The 22,309-nt window shown below is 41.3% G+C and overlaps 1 protein-coding gene across 1 annotated transcript in view; it reads right to left on the bottom strand.

Annotated features, from left to right (window-relative positions):
• Positions 1-278: 278 nt before the first annotated feature.
• The window catches only part of mmp15b (matrix metallopeptidase 15b), a 43,158-nt gene continuing 21,127 nt past the window's right edge, over positions 279-22,309 (bottom strand). The window contains exons 5-10 of the mRNA XM_078248836.1: positions 20,113-20,274; positions 18,480-18,676; positions 11,131-11,269; positions 4,777-4,927; positions 3,362-3,480; positions 279-2,874 (exon numbers count right to left, since the gene is read on the bottom strand). Of these exons, the coding sequence (XP_078104962.1) occupies positions 2,351-2,874; positions 3,362-3,480; positions 4,777-4,927; positions 11,131-11,269; positions 18,480-18,676; positions 20,113-20,274 (1,292 nt within the window). The 3' untranslated portion in view covers positions 279-2,350. The remainder of the gene's footprint in view (positions 2,875-3,361; positions 3,481-4,776; positions 4,928-11,130; positions 11,270-18,479; positions 18,677-20,112; positions 20,275-22,309) is intronic.

Below are 22,309 nucleotides of genomic sequence, written 5' to 3'. Positions count from 1 at the left end.
TAAAAAGCCCATTAGAAACGGCATGGCACGTTAGCTGCCCCTGCAACTGCTGTTCCATGTGTGGTGTTACATCCTGTTCCTACTTTAAAGGCCGTGGCTTTGCTTTGTTTCTTTCTTTCTATGTCAGGCACGCACGCACACACACACACACACACACACACACGCGCACACACACACACACACACACACGCACAGTGATGGGCAACGAATGCCCCTTCTCTTGTATTATTTCACAGCGAGGTGACATTTTTAAATGAACCATTAGTCTGTCTCCTCTCTTGCAGAAAGAAAATGTCTTATTGTTGACTGAAAGGAAGCCACACAAATGAAAGTTGAGGGAAGAGATCCCCTTTAAAGTCTGTACCCTTTCAGCCAAAGACGTTTTTAAATGGTTTCCAAGACAGAAAGTAGACCGATTGTCCAACTATGTGAGCACAAGTTAAAGAAGGAAAACAAGGCATCTGTACTCTGAATGTAAAGGATAATTACTATTCATTACAACTTGGGACAATTTCTATCTATTATTATAGCAGTGTACTTGTCTTAAAGACTGTAAGCACTAGGAAAAAGCTACCCTGGCTCTGCCCATTTTTTGCTTATCTGAATCGAGGGTCTAAGGACAGAGGGTGTAGTTTGCTGTACATATTGATAGCTGTGTGCGCACAACTACGGCAAGTGTGGTGGGTCAAAGTAGAAGCAGGAAGGTGGTATGTGAACTTGAATGTTTACAACAGACGGTTTGGGGTAATCATTTTACCGTCTGTCTTCATTTTCTCTTCATTTTTTGTTAGGTCTCTGTAAATTATAGAGTTTGGCCTAGACCTCTATCTGTAAAGTGTCCTGAGATAACTCCTGTTATGATTTGACACTATAACTAACATTTATTTTAATTTCATTCCCAGATCTCAGCAATTCACTTGATGAGTCCAGTGTTATTGTTACTGTTGAAATTGCCATTAAAAATAAGATTGAAGTTGTAATAAACTAGAATTATCCTTTTAAACCAAAGCGGTGCCTGTATGACAACAAACTAAATTCTGATCCAACCCCAGCCCAGTGTCTGTCAGAGGGAGTCAAAGGGAGGACAATATCCAGGCTCAAGGCCTCAAAATACCTCTGAATGTAAACTGCAATGAAATATCTGCTGTAACTTAACCCTGTTCCTCTCTAACTCACCTCCCACCTTGTGACACGCCGTACTGCAGAGCAAAGGCAAGAGATGGAGCACGATGAAGAAGATGATGATGTGAAGGGGGAAGGGACACTACCGAGCCCTACTTGAAGCGCAGTGGTCCGTCTATAAATCGCTTTCTCGTTTCTAACCCTTTGCATTTCTTTCTTTTGTGGCAAATGTGATAATGTAAGCAGATGTGGAGTTGTCGGCGAGGACGAAGCCCCTACTGAGATCAGGGGAAGGAGGAAGGCGGTGCAGAGATGGCAGAGAGAATAGAACGCTCTTCCTGGTTCAGAAATAATAATAATAACAACATAAAGTCACACAAAATGAACCAAAACATGAAGAAAAAAAACAACAATGTGCAAACTTCTCTCATATAAATAGACTACAGTCAACGCATTGTAGAGCACCATGGGAGACAGGAGAAGGTTAGGGTGGTGTGTGTGGGGGTATGTATAAGTAAGACATAATCTATGCTTGCTTCTAGTGTGTGTGTGTGTGTGTGTGTGTGTGTGTGTGTCAGTACAACACGGTCTCACAGCAGATTGTGTAATTGTCACGTTATTTTTCATCTATTGATTCGTGTACAACAATACGTTTTTTTCGTGGTGGCCAGCACGAAATGGGAACCATCTATTCAGAGGTTTTGGGTTTAGGAAAAAGACAACGGGGAAAGGACGCCTCGCACGCCGGGAGACGGCGGCGGGGGACTCGCGACAATAACCGGACGGTTGTGATGAGGAAGACAACGGGGAAACAAAACGCCACACGTGGGACGCGATATTGTTTGACCCATCCACCACCCCGACCAACCTCCTTACGCGGATTTTCGGCTTTTCATATTACTCCCTACCGTTTTCGTGCTGTGATCATAAAATATGCTTCCCATTGAAATACATTACTTTACATTTTCGTGCTAGCCACCACGAAAAAAACGAGAAAAACGTCCCCGTGAACACGAATCAATAGATTAAATAACGTGACCATTTCACGAACTGCTGTGAGACTGGGTTGGTCAGTACGACATTGGATCTACTACCACAAGTTGCGGGAGCCACTGAGCACAGAGACTGTAGACAGAGGGGTCGCTGGGAAGAGGCTTGGATTAGAGGAGGGCGGTGTCTAAGGTCCAACTTTAGGTTCATATAGTTCAGTGTCCCTTAATGTCAGGGGTCAGACCCAGTCCTGCAGCGAGCGCTTGCAGTGCACCAGCAGCCGCGGCGCCCCTTTGCTCTGCAGCGTGTTGATGATGGCGTAGATCAGTCCCAGGATGCACAGCACCAGGACCAGCGGGATGGTCACCATCAGGATGTTCATGGTGCGCTCCTCGCTGTCGTCCACCTTCAGCACCACGTCCACCTCGTTGGTGTCTTCCTCGCGGCCCTCGCGGTCGTCTTCGTCTTTGCCGCCGTCCGACCCTTTGCCCGCGTCTTTGTCCGTGCCGCCGCCGCCGCCGTCCGTCCCCTCGCGGTCTTTGCCCTTATCGCCGTCGCGTCCGTCTGCATCCGGGTTGAACGGCGGACGGTTTACGTCTGGGTATTTGCGTCCGGCGTCTGTGTCCGTGTCTCTGTCTGGGTCCAGGTCCATGCTGCAGCCCATGAAGTCTCTCAGGATGGACTTGGGGTAGCCTGGCTCGCTCTTCATGCGGTGGTTGTCAAACTTCCAGTACTTGGAACCCTTGTAGAAGAAGGTGTAGGCTGGAGGAGGCACGGAGAGCAGAAGGTGTCAGCCAGCATAACCATTTGAAGACATGCAATGTGAAGGAATAGTTGGACGTTTTTCTAACTCTTGCCAAGAGTTGCGATTAAAACAAAAAAAGGATCTATCTTGGTCTCTATCATCTCATCTAACTCTCTGCAAGAAAGCAAATCATTTGTATTTCTCAAAATGTCAGACTATTTCTATAATAGCTTCAAAAATGTACTCGAAATTGTTTACTTATCCGAACTACTTGGAGATTGCATGTCACGTGTAGACTCAAATTCTCACACACGCCATCCCCTCTCTCTCCTGATGATTGTATGACCACACCCTGATTCTTTGTTTCAGACATGTCTCTGTCGGCCCTAGCCCCTCCTTGCCCTTGTTTCACTCACACACACACACACACACACACACACACACACACACACACACACACACATGCCCACGCCCACGGAAAGCTCTCCTCTTTTCTCAGCTCACCTCCATCATCGCTGAGGAAGGCCCCCTTGGGAGAAGTGGGCACTGACGCTCCCCAGACGCTGATTGGTTTCGGGTAGCCTCGGTCAGCCAAGCGTGACTGCTCGTTGAAGCGCCAGTACCTGCAGACAGCGACGGAGAACATGGTTATTACTCTTTAACAACTGTCTAAACAAGAAAGGAGCAGACTTTGTACACAGTACAGTACATGGTGGGCCTCTATGCTGTGTGTATATAACAGTACAGTTTCCACAGAACATTCAAATCTGCTCCGAGTGTAAATGCACTAGAAAGTCAGTCAGTCATCCTGTGCTTAGCGAGGGCTTATTGGATTCACAGACCTAAAGTGTAATTATTTTTCTATGAGTTTATATATGAGATCGTTTCTATCATACACATGAATATTCTTTAAAGCTAAAATCAAACATCAATTATAAAATCAATCTGATGTGTAACCGCTGTGTGAGGCTGTGTTTAGGCATGGTGATGCTTTGAGCTAAATGCTAACTTTAACGTGCTCACATTTAGAGCTGAAGATCTTTGCCATGTAAAATGATTGAAATTAAGACGGAACCCAACGGGTTTTACACGGGCTTGGGCTCGGGCCGGGCTTGGGCTTGCGCTCCAGGTTGCGCGGCAAATAAGTGGTCAGGTGATACGTTTCGATTAGCGCAAAAATGGACGCTGAAGAGGTGAAACGGAGACTGACCTCTGGAGGACTTATTTCATTTCTTTTTTCCAACTTCCAAGTGGCCTGTAGCCTACGTTAGTCATGAATACATGGTGTTAAAAAATGTATAAATGACTCATTCTCGACAAAAGGCAAAAGAGCTGTGTGCGTGTGCACATTTGAATAATGTCGGTGTTAGTCCCCCGGACAGCGGCGGCCTCGCCTCTGTTTTCTTTCTCTCCCTTCTCCGCCGAGTGGCGCGCGTGCCCGCTGACATGCACTCTAACAATCACTGCTGATAGACGACCTTTTGTACAGTCAGGCTGTAAACGGGTTCGGGCTTTCAAAAAGCTGTCAATCAAAATGTACTTGTCGGGCTCGGGCCGAATTCTGTCGGGCTCGGACCTTGTTACCATTACAGCTCTACTCACATTTATAATGATAGCATGCTGATGTTCTGCAGTTATAATGTCCATCCATCTTATTTTAGCATGTTAGCATGCTAACATAGTACAGCTGACACAAAGTATAGCTGAGGTTGATGGGAATATCAGGTCAAGAACCAAAGCATTGGACAAAACTATTTGAGAGCATACGCAATGCATTTTAAATTTGTTTCGTGGAATAATAGTAATTGAGATCGACCTTTCACAGCTAATCAAACTATTAATATTCTAATACATAATGTACTAACATACTGGGTAAACAGGGGTTTCATGTGCTGCTGACAGGCTGCAGGCTACGTTACCTGTCTCCTTGAAAGAAGTAAGTGAAGCCGGATGGCTCCCACCAGATGGCTGTGTCTATTCGGTCGTAGGGAATATCTTGGCCATAATCAACCAGCTCCAATGGATAGCCCTGTTCCAGGTTAGCCTCCCTGAAAAGCCAGAATCTGTTTCCTGAGGAGAGGAGAGGAGAAGTGTAAATGGTATTTGTATAGCACTTTTCTAGTCTTAACAACTACTCAAAGTATTTTACATAGTACAGGAACCATTCAAACACATTCATCCACTGTGTCCGAGGCTGCCGTGCAAGGTGTCACCTGCTCATCAGATAAACATTCACACACCGATGGTGCAGCATTGGGAGTAAGTCTGGGTCCAGTGTCTTGCCCAAAGAAAAAAACTTTGACATGTGACTGCAAGGCCCGGGATCGAACCACCCACCTTCCGATTGGTAGGCAGCCGACGCAAATGCTTAAATCAGTTAATTCCCTATCCACCCCCACTAATAACCCTTATGGACTCTTGAAAATGTTAGCACACCCAGTCATACTGTACATGTCCCGTACACTTGGTTACACACACACATCTGCATACAAGAGCAGATGTACCCATACACATCCTGCTCGTGTGCACACATTTAATTTTGCTGGCACAGATTTTGTTAATAATTGAAACTAAATGAGGAATAAAAAGAGAACAATGAGAACAATCAGAGAAACCAAACCAGCATTTACCCACTTGTAAATGATCTCAAAAAACACAGCAGAAACGAGTACATCATTGATTTAATAGTTTTGGTTGAGCTTCTAATTAACTAAAGCAGATTTGACTGTGTCAGACAGGGGGACTCCGTTCCTCCTGGCACCATTAGATCTCTCCTCTTGGCTTCAATCCACCTGCCGCCTACCTAAAATGAAAGCTCTACACTCAGCATCTGGAGAGAACAAGAGGTTGACGCAATGCTTCCCAGGCTCCCTGCGGTGCTCAGCTCTGATGTAAAATCCCATGACATATTCCATGACTTTCCATAACTGCGCCAGAGTGCATCAGTGACCTAAGGAGTTGAGTCCTTCCTGCTGTGTGACTGTTGTTTTTCTGAAGGGATAAACAGTTTGGTTTCTCTTACAGTTGGGCTTGTGTGGGATAAAGACAGCTGTGAAACCCCCTGGGTAAACCAACAGCTGTGTAAAAGAAGTGAATGAATCATTTTTTGTCTGGTTTACACGTTTGATAATAGATATTCCATATTTTTGATGCCATATAATATGTCCAAAATCCTAGGTAGGCCCTTCTCAATACATACAAATTCAAACTTGCTTTCTTGGTAGTTGGTAAATTAAGCTCAGCAGTCCAAACTCCAACAAGAACCGACGCAGTAATCCCCAAATTAAATTTGGGAATAACAATACAGCCAGCTGAACCCAATATGAACAATATGAACAGTGTGTGCAGATATGTGGCGTCTAAACTCTGGCCTTTTCAGGGCTTGACGGTAACTTATATATCTTCTATAACAGACGCGATGGCGGAATCTACACATCTCAATTCTCCAGCGGCAGCCATCTTTGTTGTAAACATATTCAACCCAAGCGCTCTTTGGTGACGTGGTTGATTCCGTTACTGTGAACACGTTACCGTCATCTGTCCATCATCATATAAAGCCCGCCCTGACAATTTGATTGGTCCGAACAGCTCTGGTTCGAGCATAGTTGCTCCACAACGGATCAAGTCCAGACCGAACTTCCCGACTTCAAATGTTGTGGGCGGGGCTAAGTTCGACTGCTATCCAGGCTAATTCCATTCCATTACATCCATTACATCTGCATTTGGACAAGTCTTGGCCAAGTCAAGGCCACAAGTCCATGAGAACGAGTACAGAAATTAGAATGAGCTTCACGCTGACAGAAAGTCAAGTCGATCTGATTGGTCCATTTCAAGCTCTGTGTTTCTCTCCCCTTCTCTTGAGCTCTCAAGTCTGCCCCTCCTTCCTCCCTTGTATCTCCCCTTCTCTTCATTTCTCTAGTTCTTTCTTTGCTAATGGCTTGCAGCCAAGTGTCACAGTGAGAGGCCGACCGATGACATCATCCTCCTCATCATCAACAGCTGCCCCAAAGCCTGTAGCTCCCAGAGTCGAGCCGCATTAAAGACTCAGCTCTTTCTTTTTACATTCAACAGACTTAATCCACCGTTGTAAAAGACAAGCGGCTCTCGGTGACTCACAGCAAAAATAATGGGCTGCGTTTAGAGAGCTTTATACTATATGTACTTTCTCAAGGAGGTGGGGGTGTGTGTATGTCTTCAACATAATCTGAAGAAGATGAAAAAAATATATACAGCATATATAAACAAATATGAAAGCATTAAGTCAGAATTGTTTGAAATTACCCTGTAGCATTATAAATGTATTGTGGTTGTAAAGAAGAAACCAGATGGTGGATGGTTTTCTATGCAGGAGAGTATATTAATGTTAGAGGGTATACTTATGCTCCATATGCTCGTGATATGAAGCCTACACTACTAAAAAAATAGATATATATCTTATCTATAAAGATGAAAAGAGGAGAATATTTTCCCTTAAGGAGCTGACATGCTGCTACATATGTAAGACAGACTGACTTATGATGAATCCTGGATCTTGTGTTTTACCGCTGCAGCCGTTGTGTATTGGCACGGCAGAGGAAACTGCTCTGCTTCACTGGAAACTGAAGCCCAACACTGGTGTTGTTTGTCATTGTTGCTTCTTAAGCGTAGCAGTGCTGTGACACAACGTGTGGATGTTACTTTCCTGCATGCAGTATGGCAGCTACTGTCCTAATTTCAAAATTGGAAATATTCTCAAAGGCTGTTGTTGCTCCTGGAGGTCTGTCATGCTCTATACAGATACAGATAATAATACCAGAAGAAGATTATTTAGAACAGGCCAAGGCCTGTTTTTACAGCAACAATAACCAGAAACATTGAAACCTATTCATATTCCCTAAAGGAGATCGAGTGGAGGGGGGGGGATAAGACGAGTATGGATGAGTTGGTGAATGTGAGTCAGTTGGTTTGATGACCACTTTTATGAAAAGAAATGTATTTTAGATGTAAGAATTTGGTTTGTTATTTGTATTATATCATGAAAGAAATATGAGAATTGCAGGTTTCCTGCCGTATTACACTTGATTCAATACTTAATCCGTGACCTAAATGATAAAAGGTGAAATGTCTTTACAGTGATGAGTGATAAAAGACACACCATCGATCAGGCCTTTTGATTTTCTCCCCCATTAGGCTGTAAGGTAAAAGGTAGCAAATCAAATGATGGACTTCTGTCCAACTAACCATTTCATTTTGGTTTCACAATTGGTCCATCTAGCCATCGTGGAACCAATATAAACAACAAATATACTAACGTGCCCCAAACTACGGCTGGGTGATATGGAGAAAATCAAATATCAAAATATTTTTGACCAAATACCTCGATATCGATACCGCAACGATATTGTAGTGTTGACTATTGGTGCTTTCACAAAATATTTACACAATGAGATGTTTGATAAATAATCATCAGTAATGTGGAAATAATGAGTAAGTGAAGGCAAATAATAGAACAGTTACAACAGTCTGGTCAGTTCATAAAATGACATCACTTTACTGTAATGCAGCCTTTAAAACCAGGAAAAGACAAAACTTATGCCATATTACGATAATACGATATCCAAAATCTAAGACGATATCTAGTCTCATATCACGATATCGATATAATATTGATATATCGCCCAGCTCTACCCCAAACATAAAACCTTGTGTTGTCTCCCATTCGACCACGCACTTGTCGTCCTCCTGGTCAAAACTGAAAATCAACAATTTTTCTGATGTTTTTTTTTTTAATGTTTTTGCTGCTTTTTTTTTTACGTTTAACGCTTCGTTTCACTACCATGTATAAACACCACAAACACCAACTTATTACTAGTTACACTTATTTTTGGAATTCATGGTCAATAAACCTCACTTATAGGAAGTTATACCTAATACTTGAGTTAAAAAAGCAGAAATTATGAATTATTTAGACTAATATTAAAGGAAAGATAATCACAGAAGAGTATTTGTCAACATTCAGTTGAGATACTGTTTCGAAAACATTTCAATTTTTTTTTTCAAATGCAAAAAAATTGAATAAACACACAAAATTCAATGAGAGTACTGATCTGATCATTTGTTGTACTTGCGAAGTGCGTTGCATGGAATCATCTGTGTTGTTTTTGGGTAATTAAAAGTTAGGTAATTAACAAGAAACTCATATTTCTGATATAGAAATTTTGAAAAAGGGTCAAATTTGACTCGAAGACAACACAAGGGTAAAACAACTTCAGGCAATGCAGCGCTTGTTTTCGGCTACAAAACCAACAATTTCTAACTTTGAGAATGTACCGCAGCGAGGTGCAGACCAGTGTGAGCTTAATAAGGAAAGCTCATTGTGTGACTGGCTCTAGTGGCTGTAATTCTGCCTATATAAAAGAGACTTCAGATACAGTATTAGGGGACCACTAAGGCCTATATAAAAGAGACTTCAGATACAGTATTAGGGGACCACTAAGGCCTATATAAAAGAGACTTCAGATACAGTATTAGGGGACCACTAAGGCCTATATAAAAGAGACTTCAGATACAGTATTAGGGGACCACTAAGGCCTATATAAAAGAGACTTCAGATACAGTATTAGGGGACCACTAAGGTCTATATAAAAGAGACTTCAGATACAGTATTAGGGGGACCACTAAGGCCTATATAAAAGAGACTTCAGATACAGTATTAGGGGACCACTAAGGCCTATATAAAAGAGACTTCAGATACAGTATTAGGGGACCACTAAGGTCTATATAAAAGAGACTTCAGATACAGTATTAGGGGACCACTAAGGCCTATATAAAAGAGACTTCAGATACAGTATTAGGGGACCACTAAGGCCTATATAAAAGAGACTTCAGATACAGTATTAGGGGACCACTAAGGCCTATATAAAAGAGACTTCAGATACAGTATTAGGGGACCACTAAGGTCTATATAAAAGAGACTTCAGATACAGTATTAGGGGACCACTAAGGCCTATATAAAAGAGACTTCAGATACAGTATTAGGGGACCACTAAGGCCTATATAAAAGAGACTTCAGATACAGTATTAGGGGACCACTAAGGCCTATATAAAAGAGACTTCAGATACAGTATTAGGGGACCACTAAGGTCTATATAAAAGAGACTTCAGATACAGTATTAGGGGACCACTAAGGCCTATATAAAAGAGACTTCAGATACAGTATTAGGGGACCACTAAGGCCTATATAAAAGAGACTTCAGATACAGTATTAGGGGACCACTAAGGCCTATATAAAAGAGACTTCAGATACAGTATTAGGGGACCACTAAGGCCTATATAAAAGAGACTTCAGATACAGTATTAGGGGACCACTAAGGCCTATATAAAAGAGACTTCAGATACAGTATTAGGGGACCACTAAGGCCTATATAAAAGAGACTTCAGATACAGTATTAGGGGACCACTAAGGCCTATATAAAAGAGACTTCAGATACAGTATTAGGGGACCACTAAGGTCTATATAAAAGAGACTTCAGATACAGTATTAGGGGACCACTAAGGCCTATATAAAAGAGACTTCAGATACAGTATTAGGGGGACCACTAAGGTCTATATAAAAGAGACTTCAGATACAGTATTAGGGGACCACTAAGGCCTATATAAAAGAGACTTCAGATACAGTATTAGGGGGACCACTAAGGCCTATATAAAAGAGACTTCAGATACAGTATTAGGGGACCACTAAGGCCTATATAAAAGAGACTTCAGATACAGTATTAGGGGACCACTAAGGCCTATATAAAAGAGACTTCAGATACAGTATTAGGGGACCACTAAGGCCTATATAAAAGAGACTTCAGATACAGTATTAGGGGACCACTAAGGTCTATATAAAAGAGACTTCAGATACAGTATTAGGGGGACCACTAAGGCCTATATAAAAGAGACTTCAGATACAGTATTAGGGGACCACTAAGGTCTATATAAAAGAGACTTCAGATACAGTATTAGGGGACCACTAAGGTCTATATAAAAGAGACTTCAGACACAGTATTAGGGGACCACTAAGGTCTATATAAAAGAGACTTCAGATACAGTATTAGGGGACCACTAAGGCCTATATAAAAGAGACTTCAGATACAGTATTAGGGGACCACTAAGGCCTATATAAAAGCATCCAAAGAGCACCATGTCATGGGACCTTTAAGTGAAAAAAATCAAAAACCCACCACACAATTCTACTCCAGTATTCTATTCTTCATTCATCTAAAATGTGCTGGTGAGTGTTTGCTGCTTACCTTTAAAGAAGACGAACCTGCCGTCGTGTCTCTCGTAGGCGGCGTCTATGTCTCCAGGCAGACCCCTCCAGAAGTGACCGATGGGCATGGGGTAGTTATCCAGAACCCTGTTCCTACGCACCCGCCAGAACCAACGGCCCTGAGGAGACAACAATAACAAGTGTGTTTCAGTGTGCATCATTTCCTATCGTCGGTTAAACACAGTTTGGAAAACTCAGTCGTTTCTTTTTCTATTTGGTTTCTTCATTCCTGAGACTCAACGCCAAAGTAAACCACTGCCCAAATAGGTTCTAAACATATGGCTTCATATCTCATTCTAAGTATAAATATCCCTCTGTCTTTTCAAAACACTCCTATGCACAGGGATATGCAGTGTATTTAATTCCATTCAGTTTATTCTAGAAATTGATAAAAGGCATGATTATACATGGATTAAAAATTCCAGAATTAGCCAAAAGGCAATTTTTCATCTGTAGTCCCCTGAACCTTGATGCAGGGTTTTTCCTGCATAGAGGAATTTTTGCCTCCCCCCAAAAAATGTTTTAGTCAGCCATAAAGGAAAATCATCAGCACCAAAATAAAAAAAGAATTGAGAATAAAAATAGCAATTCAAATCCTCTCCTAATGTGTATAAGATCAATTTACCAAGCAGAACATAAACTCACAGATAGATAGATAGATAGATAGATAGATAGATAGATAGATAGATAGATAGATAGATAGATAGATGGCTGGATGGATGGACTTTATTATACCCAAATTGGGAAATTACTACTACTAGTTACAAGCAGCAAGTTGCTGCTGGACATACACACATACAGAATAATAAATAAGATACAAAATAAGATGAAATAAAATAAGACAGCAAAGATAAAAATGCAACTACTGAAAAATATACTTAGAGGAATGAAACTTTTTTTTACATGTATAAACAAGTGTAGAATAAAATGTACAACCTACATCCATAGTATATATGACAAAATAAAATGATGTATAATATTAAACATGAAGTAACCAGTGTGCAAGTAGCATAATAGTGCAATATTGTAATGTGTGAGGTAATGAGATCTCACACACAGCTGTGAATTGTTGTACAGTTTTATGGAATGTGGCAGGAATGATTTCTTGTAGTGTATTTAAAGGTGCCCTGCCACACGTATTTCATTACTTTGTGGTAATGTCTGAAGTTCTACCATGGACTCTGTAACATTTTTTTGTGGAAAAAAGGCCTTGGTTACCTTGTTTCAAGCCAGTCTAGCGTGGTATAGAAAGCCTGCAGGAAGACTCAGCTCGATTTGTGCCAGACTCATTAATATTCAACAAGCTAAGCTGTTTGACTCTGATTGGCTAACAGCTAGCCAATGAGAGCCTGGCTATCAGCATCCTTTACCCAGCGCAACTGGACGAGCTCATGAATAGTAATGAGCTCAGGCAACACCCACGTCAGACTGACCATCTTTTGTAATTGGCCTGATTTCTCCTCTTATTTCTGTTCAGTGGCTAGAGGCTAGAGGAGGTAGCAGTTCATTTTCACATTCACAACATAACACAAACACATATGGACCTAACATATTTCCAAAAAATACAAGTAAAAACAGTTTTGTGTGGTAGGGCACCTTTAAGTATTCATATTATTTTAACCAGTTTTGTTAATTGGGGTTTACTTTACTCAAGCATAACATACATTTTTGTTTATCAAATTGACAGAAATTACAGGTATATGCATAGATTTCTGTCAAATAAGGTAACAGAATTGCCTTTACTGTATGCGGACCCATCATGCTTCCTGTCGTGCGTAGTCCCCCCCACCCCCCACCCCCCAAAAGGCCCATTCTGAGACAGGAAAAACCCTGCGATGTTGGAAGAAAGAGACAACACAAGCAGAGCAGAACAAGACAGCACAGAAGCAAAACGATTAGCAACAAAACAAAGCACAGAGCAGAACAGGTTACAAGGTGAAACAACAGAGCACAGAGTACAAAGATTAGACAAGGCACAGGAGCTGCTCTCTTTTTTATCCGTCAAATGGTTTGAGCTATTTGACCCACTGTGGTCCGGCAGCGCTGTAGTAATGCTTGATGGTCACCGTGCCAAGCAAAGTGGGGTCTGCCGGATAACTAGACCAGAACGTACAATAAACTAACAATAGCGGAAGACTGGCCGGCTAATAATAGTCGGTCTCTGCTCTGGTGGCTTCATCGCGCCCCCTTACTGCACTCTCTCTGTTGATCGCAGCCTGATACAAGACAAAGTCACTCTTCGAGTGTTTTCATTATCAAGTCAGCGGCACAAATCAAGGGAAATGACTAGCAGCACATTTGAACCCAAGCACAGAATATCATACCTACTTTACATGCTGTGCACACAAGGCAGCAGACAGATTCACAGCAGAAGCGCTCCGACTCATTCATAAGTGGTGAGTCAGTAGCCCTGCTTGTCCTGGATAATGTAACGGTAAAATGCTCAGTGCTGCTTCTTTCTGGCAAGCACACGTCGTTTTGTCCTTCACGCAGGACACGCTGGCAGACAAGACGGCGCGGCATGGTATGGAATGGAACAGAATGGAGATGGGTTGGCGAGAGCTGAGAGAAACAGAACAGGGCCGAACTGAACACACTGCGTGCTCTTCGATTTGTGTGGTCTGACAGCTCTTTCCATTGACCAGATTAAGACTGAGTTGACCATATTAGTCCTCGGCAGAACAGACCAGATCTCACTGTGGGAGTTTCAATATTGAAAGCTGCTCGCTGTCTTTATGTCAAGCCCTCTGCTGGGAAGATTTACTAAAAGTGAATAAAAGAAAATGACAGCCCCTTTCTTTCTTTCTTTCTTTCTTTTGATGGACAGGACTTTGTGGAGAAGAGAGAGTGGCACTGATGTGCTACAGTTTACTCCCACCCACACAGTACATTAAGTAAGTCATTTTGCCTATGCAGAGTCATAGCAGAGAAGAGCATTGTCTACTATTAATAACTACAGTTTCTGAACAGTGGAGGCATCAATTTCAAATTTACATGACCACAATTCGAATTGAATGAACACCAATCCCAAGTCAAGCGCTACATGACAATAACGGCGTTTTCACACCGGTCATTTGCTCTGGTCCCAATCACTTGATGAGTTTGCAAACTTGGAGCGTTTTCGGATTCGTTTCACCCGGAGAAAAATCCAAGCGAACCAAAACGCGTCAGTAGATACAGGAAGAAGTCTACTGACGTCAGTAAATACAGGAAGAAGGTCCTGTGTTCTGGACTAGTGCTCATTTCTTGCATCTCTGACAGCAGTCTTTCGGTGAGATAAACATTGCAAGGGGTTCATTTTACCGGTCAAATGGGAAATGTTCCGGTAAAATATATTCCGCGTTTATTGCACTTAAAAACAATTAATAGGCAGGCTATATAAAAAATAATATCATCAAGGGATGTAGATAGAGCTGTTCCGATACCGATACCAGTATCGGTATCGGCTCCGATACTGCCTAAAACGCTGGTATCGGTATCGGGAAATACTGGAGTTTATGCACTGATCAGATACCACGTAATAAAGCACTGAAGAAAATCTACATTAAAGTAGTTTATTTATGTTATTTTTCGGTTATAACTGACTGTCAAACTGCAGAATAAAAGAAAGTTCTGTGGCGTTCATTGTTTGTGTTTGTTCATGTTTCACAAAGAGTTTAACCTGAGCCAGACCGACACCAAAGATAGAAATCATATCAATATCCATACAGGGATAGTAGTATACAGCTGTTAAAACATAATAAAATATATGACACACTGGTATAGGCCGATACGCAAGTTCAGGTATCAGAATCGGTATCGGGAAGCAAAAAATGGTATCGGACCATCTCTAGATGTAGATTCATACTATTTTTATTGAAATGTAGGCTACTTGCTACAGGCAGAGAGGGCAAAATAATTGAATCAATGCACATAATTGTAATAGACCTATTTTCCTTTTGTGCGTCTGTGGTAATAACGTTAATGAGAGGGGCTGTAGCTGGTGCCGACTCGTCCTCGCTGGCAATTTCTTCACGTTAGACCGGAGACTATTCAAATTTTCGGTCAATGACTGGAAATTACCAACGTAAATGTAAACGTGCTGGTGGCACTAGTTGGGGAAAAGTAACGTTCACCACCAACGTTATTTGGATTCATCCTCTGGGGACCATTCATGTCTTTTCAAATTGTAAGGGCAATCCATCTGAAAGCTGAGATATTTTAGTCTGGACCAAAGTTGGGAACCGACTGACTGACAGACCTACATTGCGTCTGTAGAGCCACACCGCTTGGTGGCTAACATTGAAAGCAAACAACAAAGCAAACAAAAGCAGTGAATAAACTAAACATAAACTAAACTAACAAACAAAACTACAATCCATTTGAATTATCTACGAATGATGGATTTTACTGTTGGCACTTGGTAGGTAGTTGTTCCATTATATTCACAATATTGAACCGATCACTAAAAATCTATGAATTGCTTTTGGTCCGCATTCCCCCTGATCAGGTCATAGTTTAAGAAGCACTGGTGGGCAAGGAAAAAGTTAATTTTGGACACTGATTAATGCTATCCAGACTAGCTTCATGACTGTGGATGAAACCCAAGAGCATCAACATTACTGACTGAGATGAAACCCAAGAGCACAGATATAACTGTTTGACCATGTGCAGCACTTGTCCAGGCAGCTGTACGCCAAGTCTAAAGCTACTGGTCAGTGTCAAAAACACTTAGCGTCTGAGATATGAGATATTCATAGACTGATCTCTGGGTGTCCGGGTGACTGGGCTCTGTCATATTCTACTCTTCGACACTAATAATGCAAATAGAAACACCTGCATCAGTTATTTTATCAGCTCAAACTACTTTTATATTTCACCCTTGGCACAGATATATCAAAGATATCATGACAACTTCTGGAAGTGAAGCTGAGGCTCCTGTACTGTAAAGCCTGGCCGCTCTCTGTCCAGCTCCGTCTAATATCTGCAAACATCTTCAGTGTTCAACGCTGCCAACACTGGACACCTCCTCTGACCTCTGCCACTGACACACATCATTACTTATCTCTGTAGAGCTTCACTAAGTATAGAGCATCACTGAACAAATCCTGGAGGGGAGATAACATGTCATATGGAGCCCTATTTGCTGCTGAAATTTCAGTTAATTTAACTTTGAGAATGAACACAGAAATATCTTGCATCATCGACACTGACCAGGAACTAGGGCTGCACGATACAGCATATTGGTTGTTGTTTTTTTTTTATCGTCACCGCCATTTCAACTTGCGCAATAAAAACATAGCGAAAGGCTGCGACATATCGCGAATGACACAGAGATTTTTTAGTTAGTTTACAGAAAATATCAGTAGAAAACTGACATCCTTTTTTTTAGTGGTGCAATTTATGTTCAATTTGTTCAATACAAGAATAAAAGAATGTCGTAATTTTGTTTCCGTTTTTAATTTTTTAGTCAACAGGCAAATTGTTGTATTTTAGCAGAATACTGTGAGCAGCTGAAAGGCCGAACTGAGTACACTTTAATATCTGTTTATTTATCACAAGTAATATTCTTATTGCGATACTACAACAACCTTATTGCATATTAGCATATTTTCCTCATATCAAGCAGCCCTACCAGAAACCATCACCTCCACTTAGCAGATGTCTAATAATACATGACCACAGGGCTGAGTTGCATAATATCAAAATATATATATATAAATTAGGGCTGAAATGATTCCTCGAATAACTCGAATAATTCGATTACAAAAAAATCCTCGATGCAAAATGATTTGCCTCAAAGCTTCGTTAAATCAATGTTACCAACGTTTTATTGCTGACGGACGGTGTTTCCACACGGATCACTATTATTGTCGCACACCAGACGCTGCTCAGTCTGCTGGCGACACACGCCAGATCGTAAATAGTGCGTGGCTAAGAGAAGAGACAGGCTGGAGGAAACCACAGAAAGTGTCCAAAGTTTGGAATCAGTTCAAACGCAATTAAAACGAGAACTCTGTACAGTGTGTCTACTGAAAAACCAAACTAGCTTAGCACAATAATAGCACGACGTCAATGCTTCAGCATCTCAACAGAAAACATTTCTCATCCATTCCACGAAACGGACCAGACACGGGTAAATCACGGAGTCGTATGGACGATGAAACTACACCAAACACAACAACTAGCAAAAACAAAGACAAGAAAATACGTAGCAGTGACCACAATCTGATCTAAAGAGCCGACGTGTTGACTATCACTTCGGAGAAACAGCTGATCGTTGCGCACCACTCTCTCTCTTCACGGAGAAACAGCTGATCAACGATCTACTAGCATAAGTGTAACAGAGCTGCGTGACATTGTAATTAAATATATAAATACAAATAGGTTTAGTATAACTAATATTTACATGTACTTATATTTACATATAGGCCTATATACAGATCAGTCTCAGAATGAAACTTGTAGTTCTGAAAGTTAAGTTGCACAACTTCAGGTCATGTTTATGTATGTTTAATGTATGTTTATGTATGTTTAATGTATGCCTTAGTGTGAGGTTGATGTCATTTCAGAAAATACATATGGCACTTAAATGCACTTCATATGTTTAGTTTTTGGAGAGATGATATTGTAAGCAACGTAGGAAACACAACTGTTGCTTTTTCCGAAAATGTAACCAAACTATTGTTTATTATTGCTCTTCAATAAAACAAAAGTATTTCTTATCCGATTACTCGATTAATCGATGGAATAATCAGTAGAATACTCGATTACTAAAATAATCGATAGCTGCAGCCCTAATATATATATATATATATATATATATATATATATATATATATAATAAATAATACAACCCAGCTGACAGCAACTGCAGTCAACAGCGAAATGACCCGTACTTGAAAACAGCTTTCTAAACCGTATCTCTTAAAGGAAGAAATCCAGCTAATAGCTCACCGCTGCTTCAGCCCTTATGAATGTTTCGTGTGGGTCCAGAGGCTCTTTAAGGCAAACACCTGACCACGCCCCGCCCTTTTAACAGTGTTCTAGCTAATAAAAACACTGGCCCTGTCGGTTTACAATCCACAAGGACCTGATGGAAAACAGACCTCGTCTTGGCTGCGCACACGCCGTTTGTTACCAACTGATTCTACAGAAAAGAATAACTAAGGTATTGACACAGTTAACATGTCAGGACAGATCCACTGCTGGAATTGGACTGAATTTCCAAGCAAGGACATTTCATAAACCACTGTGAAGATATGCATATCGCTTCTAATGTTTTATGGTCATAACTTAGATCAGATTAGTTAAAAGAGGAACCTATTTCCTGATCCTCAATCCACTTACCTTGAAAACAAACATCTCTCCTCGGAGCATAGCCACCGTGTCAAAGTTCCCTTCACAGATATTGGGTCCATAGTGATCTGGTCTTTCAGTGGTCCTGGGGCGGTCAGGGTGCCGAGGCGGGGTCTGAGGTGGCCTGGGCTCTGGGCGACGGGGTGTCACGGTGGGCAGGGCCCGGGTGGGGCCGCTGTCTGTTTGACCTGCAGGGACAGACCAATGGGGGGGGCGGGGGGGGGTTTAAACATACATATTTTATCACATTATACATAATGACCAGATATAGGACTGGCTAACTGAAGAGAGAATACACTAAAGCGTCGAGCTTTAAACTGCCTAATTCAAATTAATGGAAAGAAAATGATATTAGAATACACTTGTTTGCTGTCTTGCCAGGACTTAGCTGATACGATTGATACCACTCTCACACATCCAGTACGTCTGTTAGTACAGACGGATACAGCGAGGAGACAAGGTTAGCTGAACCTAGTATGAAGAGTGGAAACATGGGGAAACAGTAGGCCTGGGCAATAATTCAATATGATAATTTATCGTCTTTCGATGGAATCATATCGTGATGAAATCATATATTGAGAAATCGTGATATACAATTACGTTGTCTAAATTGATAAAAACAACCTCATACTAACTCAGTCTTCTCGTAAAATCTGTGGTGAAACATTTTGAGGGAATATCATTTGAAGAATTTCAGATTTGGTTTAACGTCATATTTTTGGGCATACATGTAAACATAGTCAGTAAATTGCTGAAGAACAAAAAGGTTTTCTCTATAATTTCTTGAAACTGTTCATCACATTATTATTAAAATCTCATTGTAAAAAATATTTAGTGAAAGCACCAATAGTCAACCCTACAATATCGTCGCAATATGGATATCGATGTATTTGGTCAAGAATATCGTGATATCTCCATATCGCCCAGCCCTAGAAAAGACAAAGTTTAAAAGAATCTGCTTACACGCACCGCTAAAACTCACTATTTAACATGTTTTATCTCTAGGAGTCTCCTCTAGTTGCGTGGCAACCTCACGGTGGTACACACATACAATTTCTAGTTCCTGCTCCGGGACAACAACTAGTCCGGCACATATCCGCCCATAACCATAACGTGTTGTTTTTAGACTCTAATTTAATTATCATACGCATTAAGCAAATAAAGGTGTTAATTATAGAGGTGATGGTGGGTGGATATTGTTAACTTTGGGCAGAGCCAGGCTAGCTGTTTACCCCTGCTTCCAGTCTTTATGCTAAGCTAACCATCTCTCAGCTGTAGCTTCATATTACACACAAATGAGTGTTATCGACTTTCTCATCTACCTCTCAGCAAAAAAGACGTTTCCCAAGATATCGTTCTATTCCTTTTATGTTTCTGAAACGCTAATTGGAAATGGATTTTCAAATAAATGAAGGCAACCTATTGGGATTGGGTTTTAGAAATCGAAATGAAAGGAAAATTGCCGTTGAAGGACTGGTCATTTTGTTGTTGGAAAAAATGCATACAGTATAGGTTTCAATCTAGTAGAAAGTGCAAACCATCAGTTCATGTCCTTATGATTTAACACACTGCAAGGACTATACACACTTGACACCAGGAGGGGCATCCAACAAAAACATCCTACCATAGATCTGCTGTATGCCGCGCCGGTCGTCGTCAGGCAACTGGAAGTTCTCCGTCTCCATCCATTGGTAAAAGGGAGCCATGATGGCCATGGGGTTGTTGGAGTGCTCCAAACCAAGGGCGTGGCCCAGCTCGTGGACTGCCACCAGGAAGAGGTCATTACCTGTGTGGAAAGGATCAAGCAAAGACACAAGTCAGGGGAAGAAAAATGAATTGCACTTTTTCACACGTGATCTCTAGAAAGGGATAGTTTGAGTGGTAAGGTTGGTAAAAAAAATGAACCCTTGTGTTGTCTTTCATTCGACCACTTTTTCGAATGACCATTCGAAAAAGTGCCTCAGAACACACCGAAGAGACGAGACGTAATACGTCTCCATAACAGCAGGCGGCGCTAATCTCTATTGTCGCCCAAAAAATTAAAACTGGCAGCTGATTGGACGAACGTGTCACGTGGATCTGGCTGCTGCTTCCGGATTTTGGATTCTTCGAACGGCCATTAATGGCGACTCATTCAGAATACCATCTCATATTGGACTACAATAGTTCACCGAAACGTGTGTCTGAAAACATTTTAAGAGAGAAATAGGCCGTGCAGTTGCTGAATCTGTCTTCATTTCAGATCAACAAAGGTCAGTTTAAAAGATTTTTGTCAGATTTTGAGAGGCTCTAGTCACGCTCATCCCGCTTGCCATTTCCGGGTGAGTCCCGACTGCCCTGTCAGCATGTCAGGTCGGCCAAAATGAAGGCCGACAGCTCCTCCAGCGGACGACGGCACGGAACACACCGAACAGACTCGAGTCACTGACCTCGCCAGACTGTCCAACGGCCGATTACCGGCCCGGTGTGTTGCTGCTTTTACACTTATTACTTATTTTTGGAATTCATGGTCAATACAAAACAGGGTTAACGTTCAGTGAGGATACTGTTTCAAAACATTTCAGTTTTTTTTTTTTTTAAATGCTAAAAAATTTAACAAAACACCCAAAACTCAATGAGAGTAGAGATCCGATCTTTTGTTGTACTCGCGAAGTGGCTTGTATGGAATCATCTGTGTTATTTTTTGGGTAATCCAAATTAGGTAGTTAAAAAGAAACCCATATTTCTGATATAGACATTTAGACAACGGGTCAAATTTGACCCGAAGACAACACAAGGATTAAAAACCGTATGTATCTTGATTTTTTTGCAACGATTTTTATAATCGATTATTTTCCCTAGAATAATTTTAACCAATGATTCACCTAAGTATTTTCAGTTTATACGGTACCGCCGACGGCAATTACATCATATCTGTTTCCAGCAAAACAGAAGCTGAAAATGCAGAAAATCCATGTTATGTTCTTCTTTACAAATAAAATAAATGTCAGACTGACTGACATGTGACGTGCATTCTTTTTAGTAAACAATTAGTTTTTAGAAATGTCTCATGATATAATGTCTCTAGAAGTGTATTTGCCTTTTGTTTTCGTTTAAGAAGAAAAAAAAGAAAATCGCAATACTCAAATATATCGAATGGAAATCCTTCTGGAATCCCAATAAATCGGCACCCATGAAATAATCGAATCGGGACAAAAGCATATCGTCCCAGCCCTATTGAGTGGTGTTATGAAAAACACATATGGGACTGCATAAGCTGCAGGTCACCAAGAGCAGAAAGTCCTACTAAATCCATGCAGTCAATGTATAAGAACGGTGTTACATTGTTCTCTCCCAGTTATGATGTCAATAAACATCTCTCTGTAGATCTGACAGATCAAATCACACACAGGCATGCTAATGATTGCTGATGTGAATCAACACACATTTCTAACATTTCTAACCAATCAAAGGATGCTGGTGTCCACTGCCACTGCAGAGATTACACACTGACAAGTCAGTGACAAACCACTGAACCAACTTCCTTGGGAAAAAAAAAAACCTGGTTCAGAATTGACCAACAAATCGCTATGAGTTCATCTCTGAAGTGAAGCCAGCACACATTTGGGTACTTCCCCTTCAGTCAATACCTCTTTGTTGCCCGGCCATGCTCTCTGTGAACTTTGAACCTGCTAGCTATTTTCTCTGGTCAGACGGCCCATTCTGATTGGTCAGATTTGTGCTAGTGACATCATGCTATTGGGGGGGATTAGGACATGGTGATGTCACTGCTATGCATGGAAGGGAAGGGGAGACGCTCCGGATGCCTGTCCTTGTGCATC

The sequence above is a fragment of the Sander vitreus genome, chromosome 1, assembly GCF_031162955.1.
Source record: "Sander vitreus isolate 19-12246 chromosome 1, sanVit1, whole genome shotgun sequence".
NCBI lineage: Eukaryota > Metazoa > Chordata > Actinopteri > Perciformes > Percidae > Sander > Sander vitreus.
Note: the sequence above shows the minus strand (reverse complement) of the source record. Positions and strands in the feature narration are given on the sequence as shown.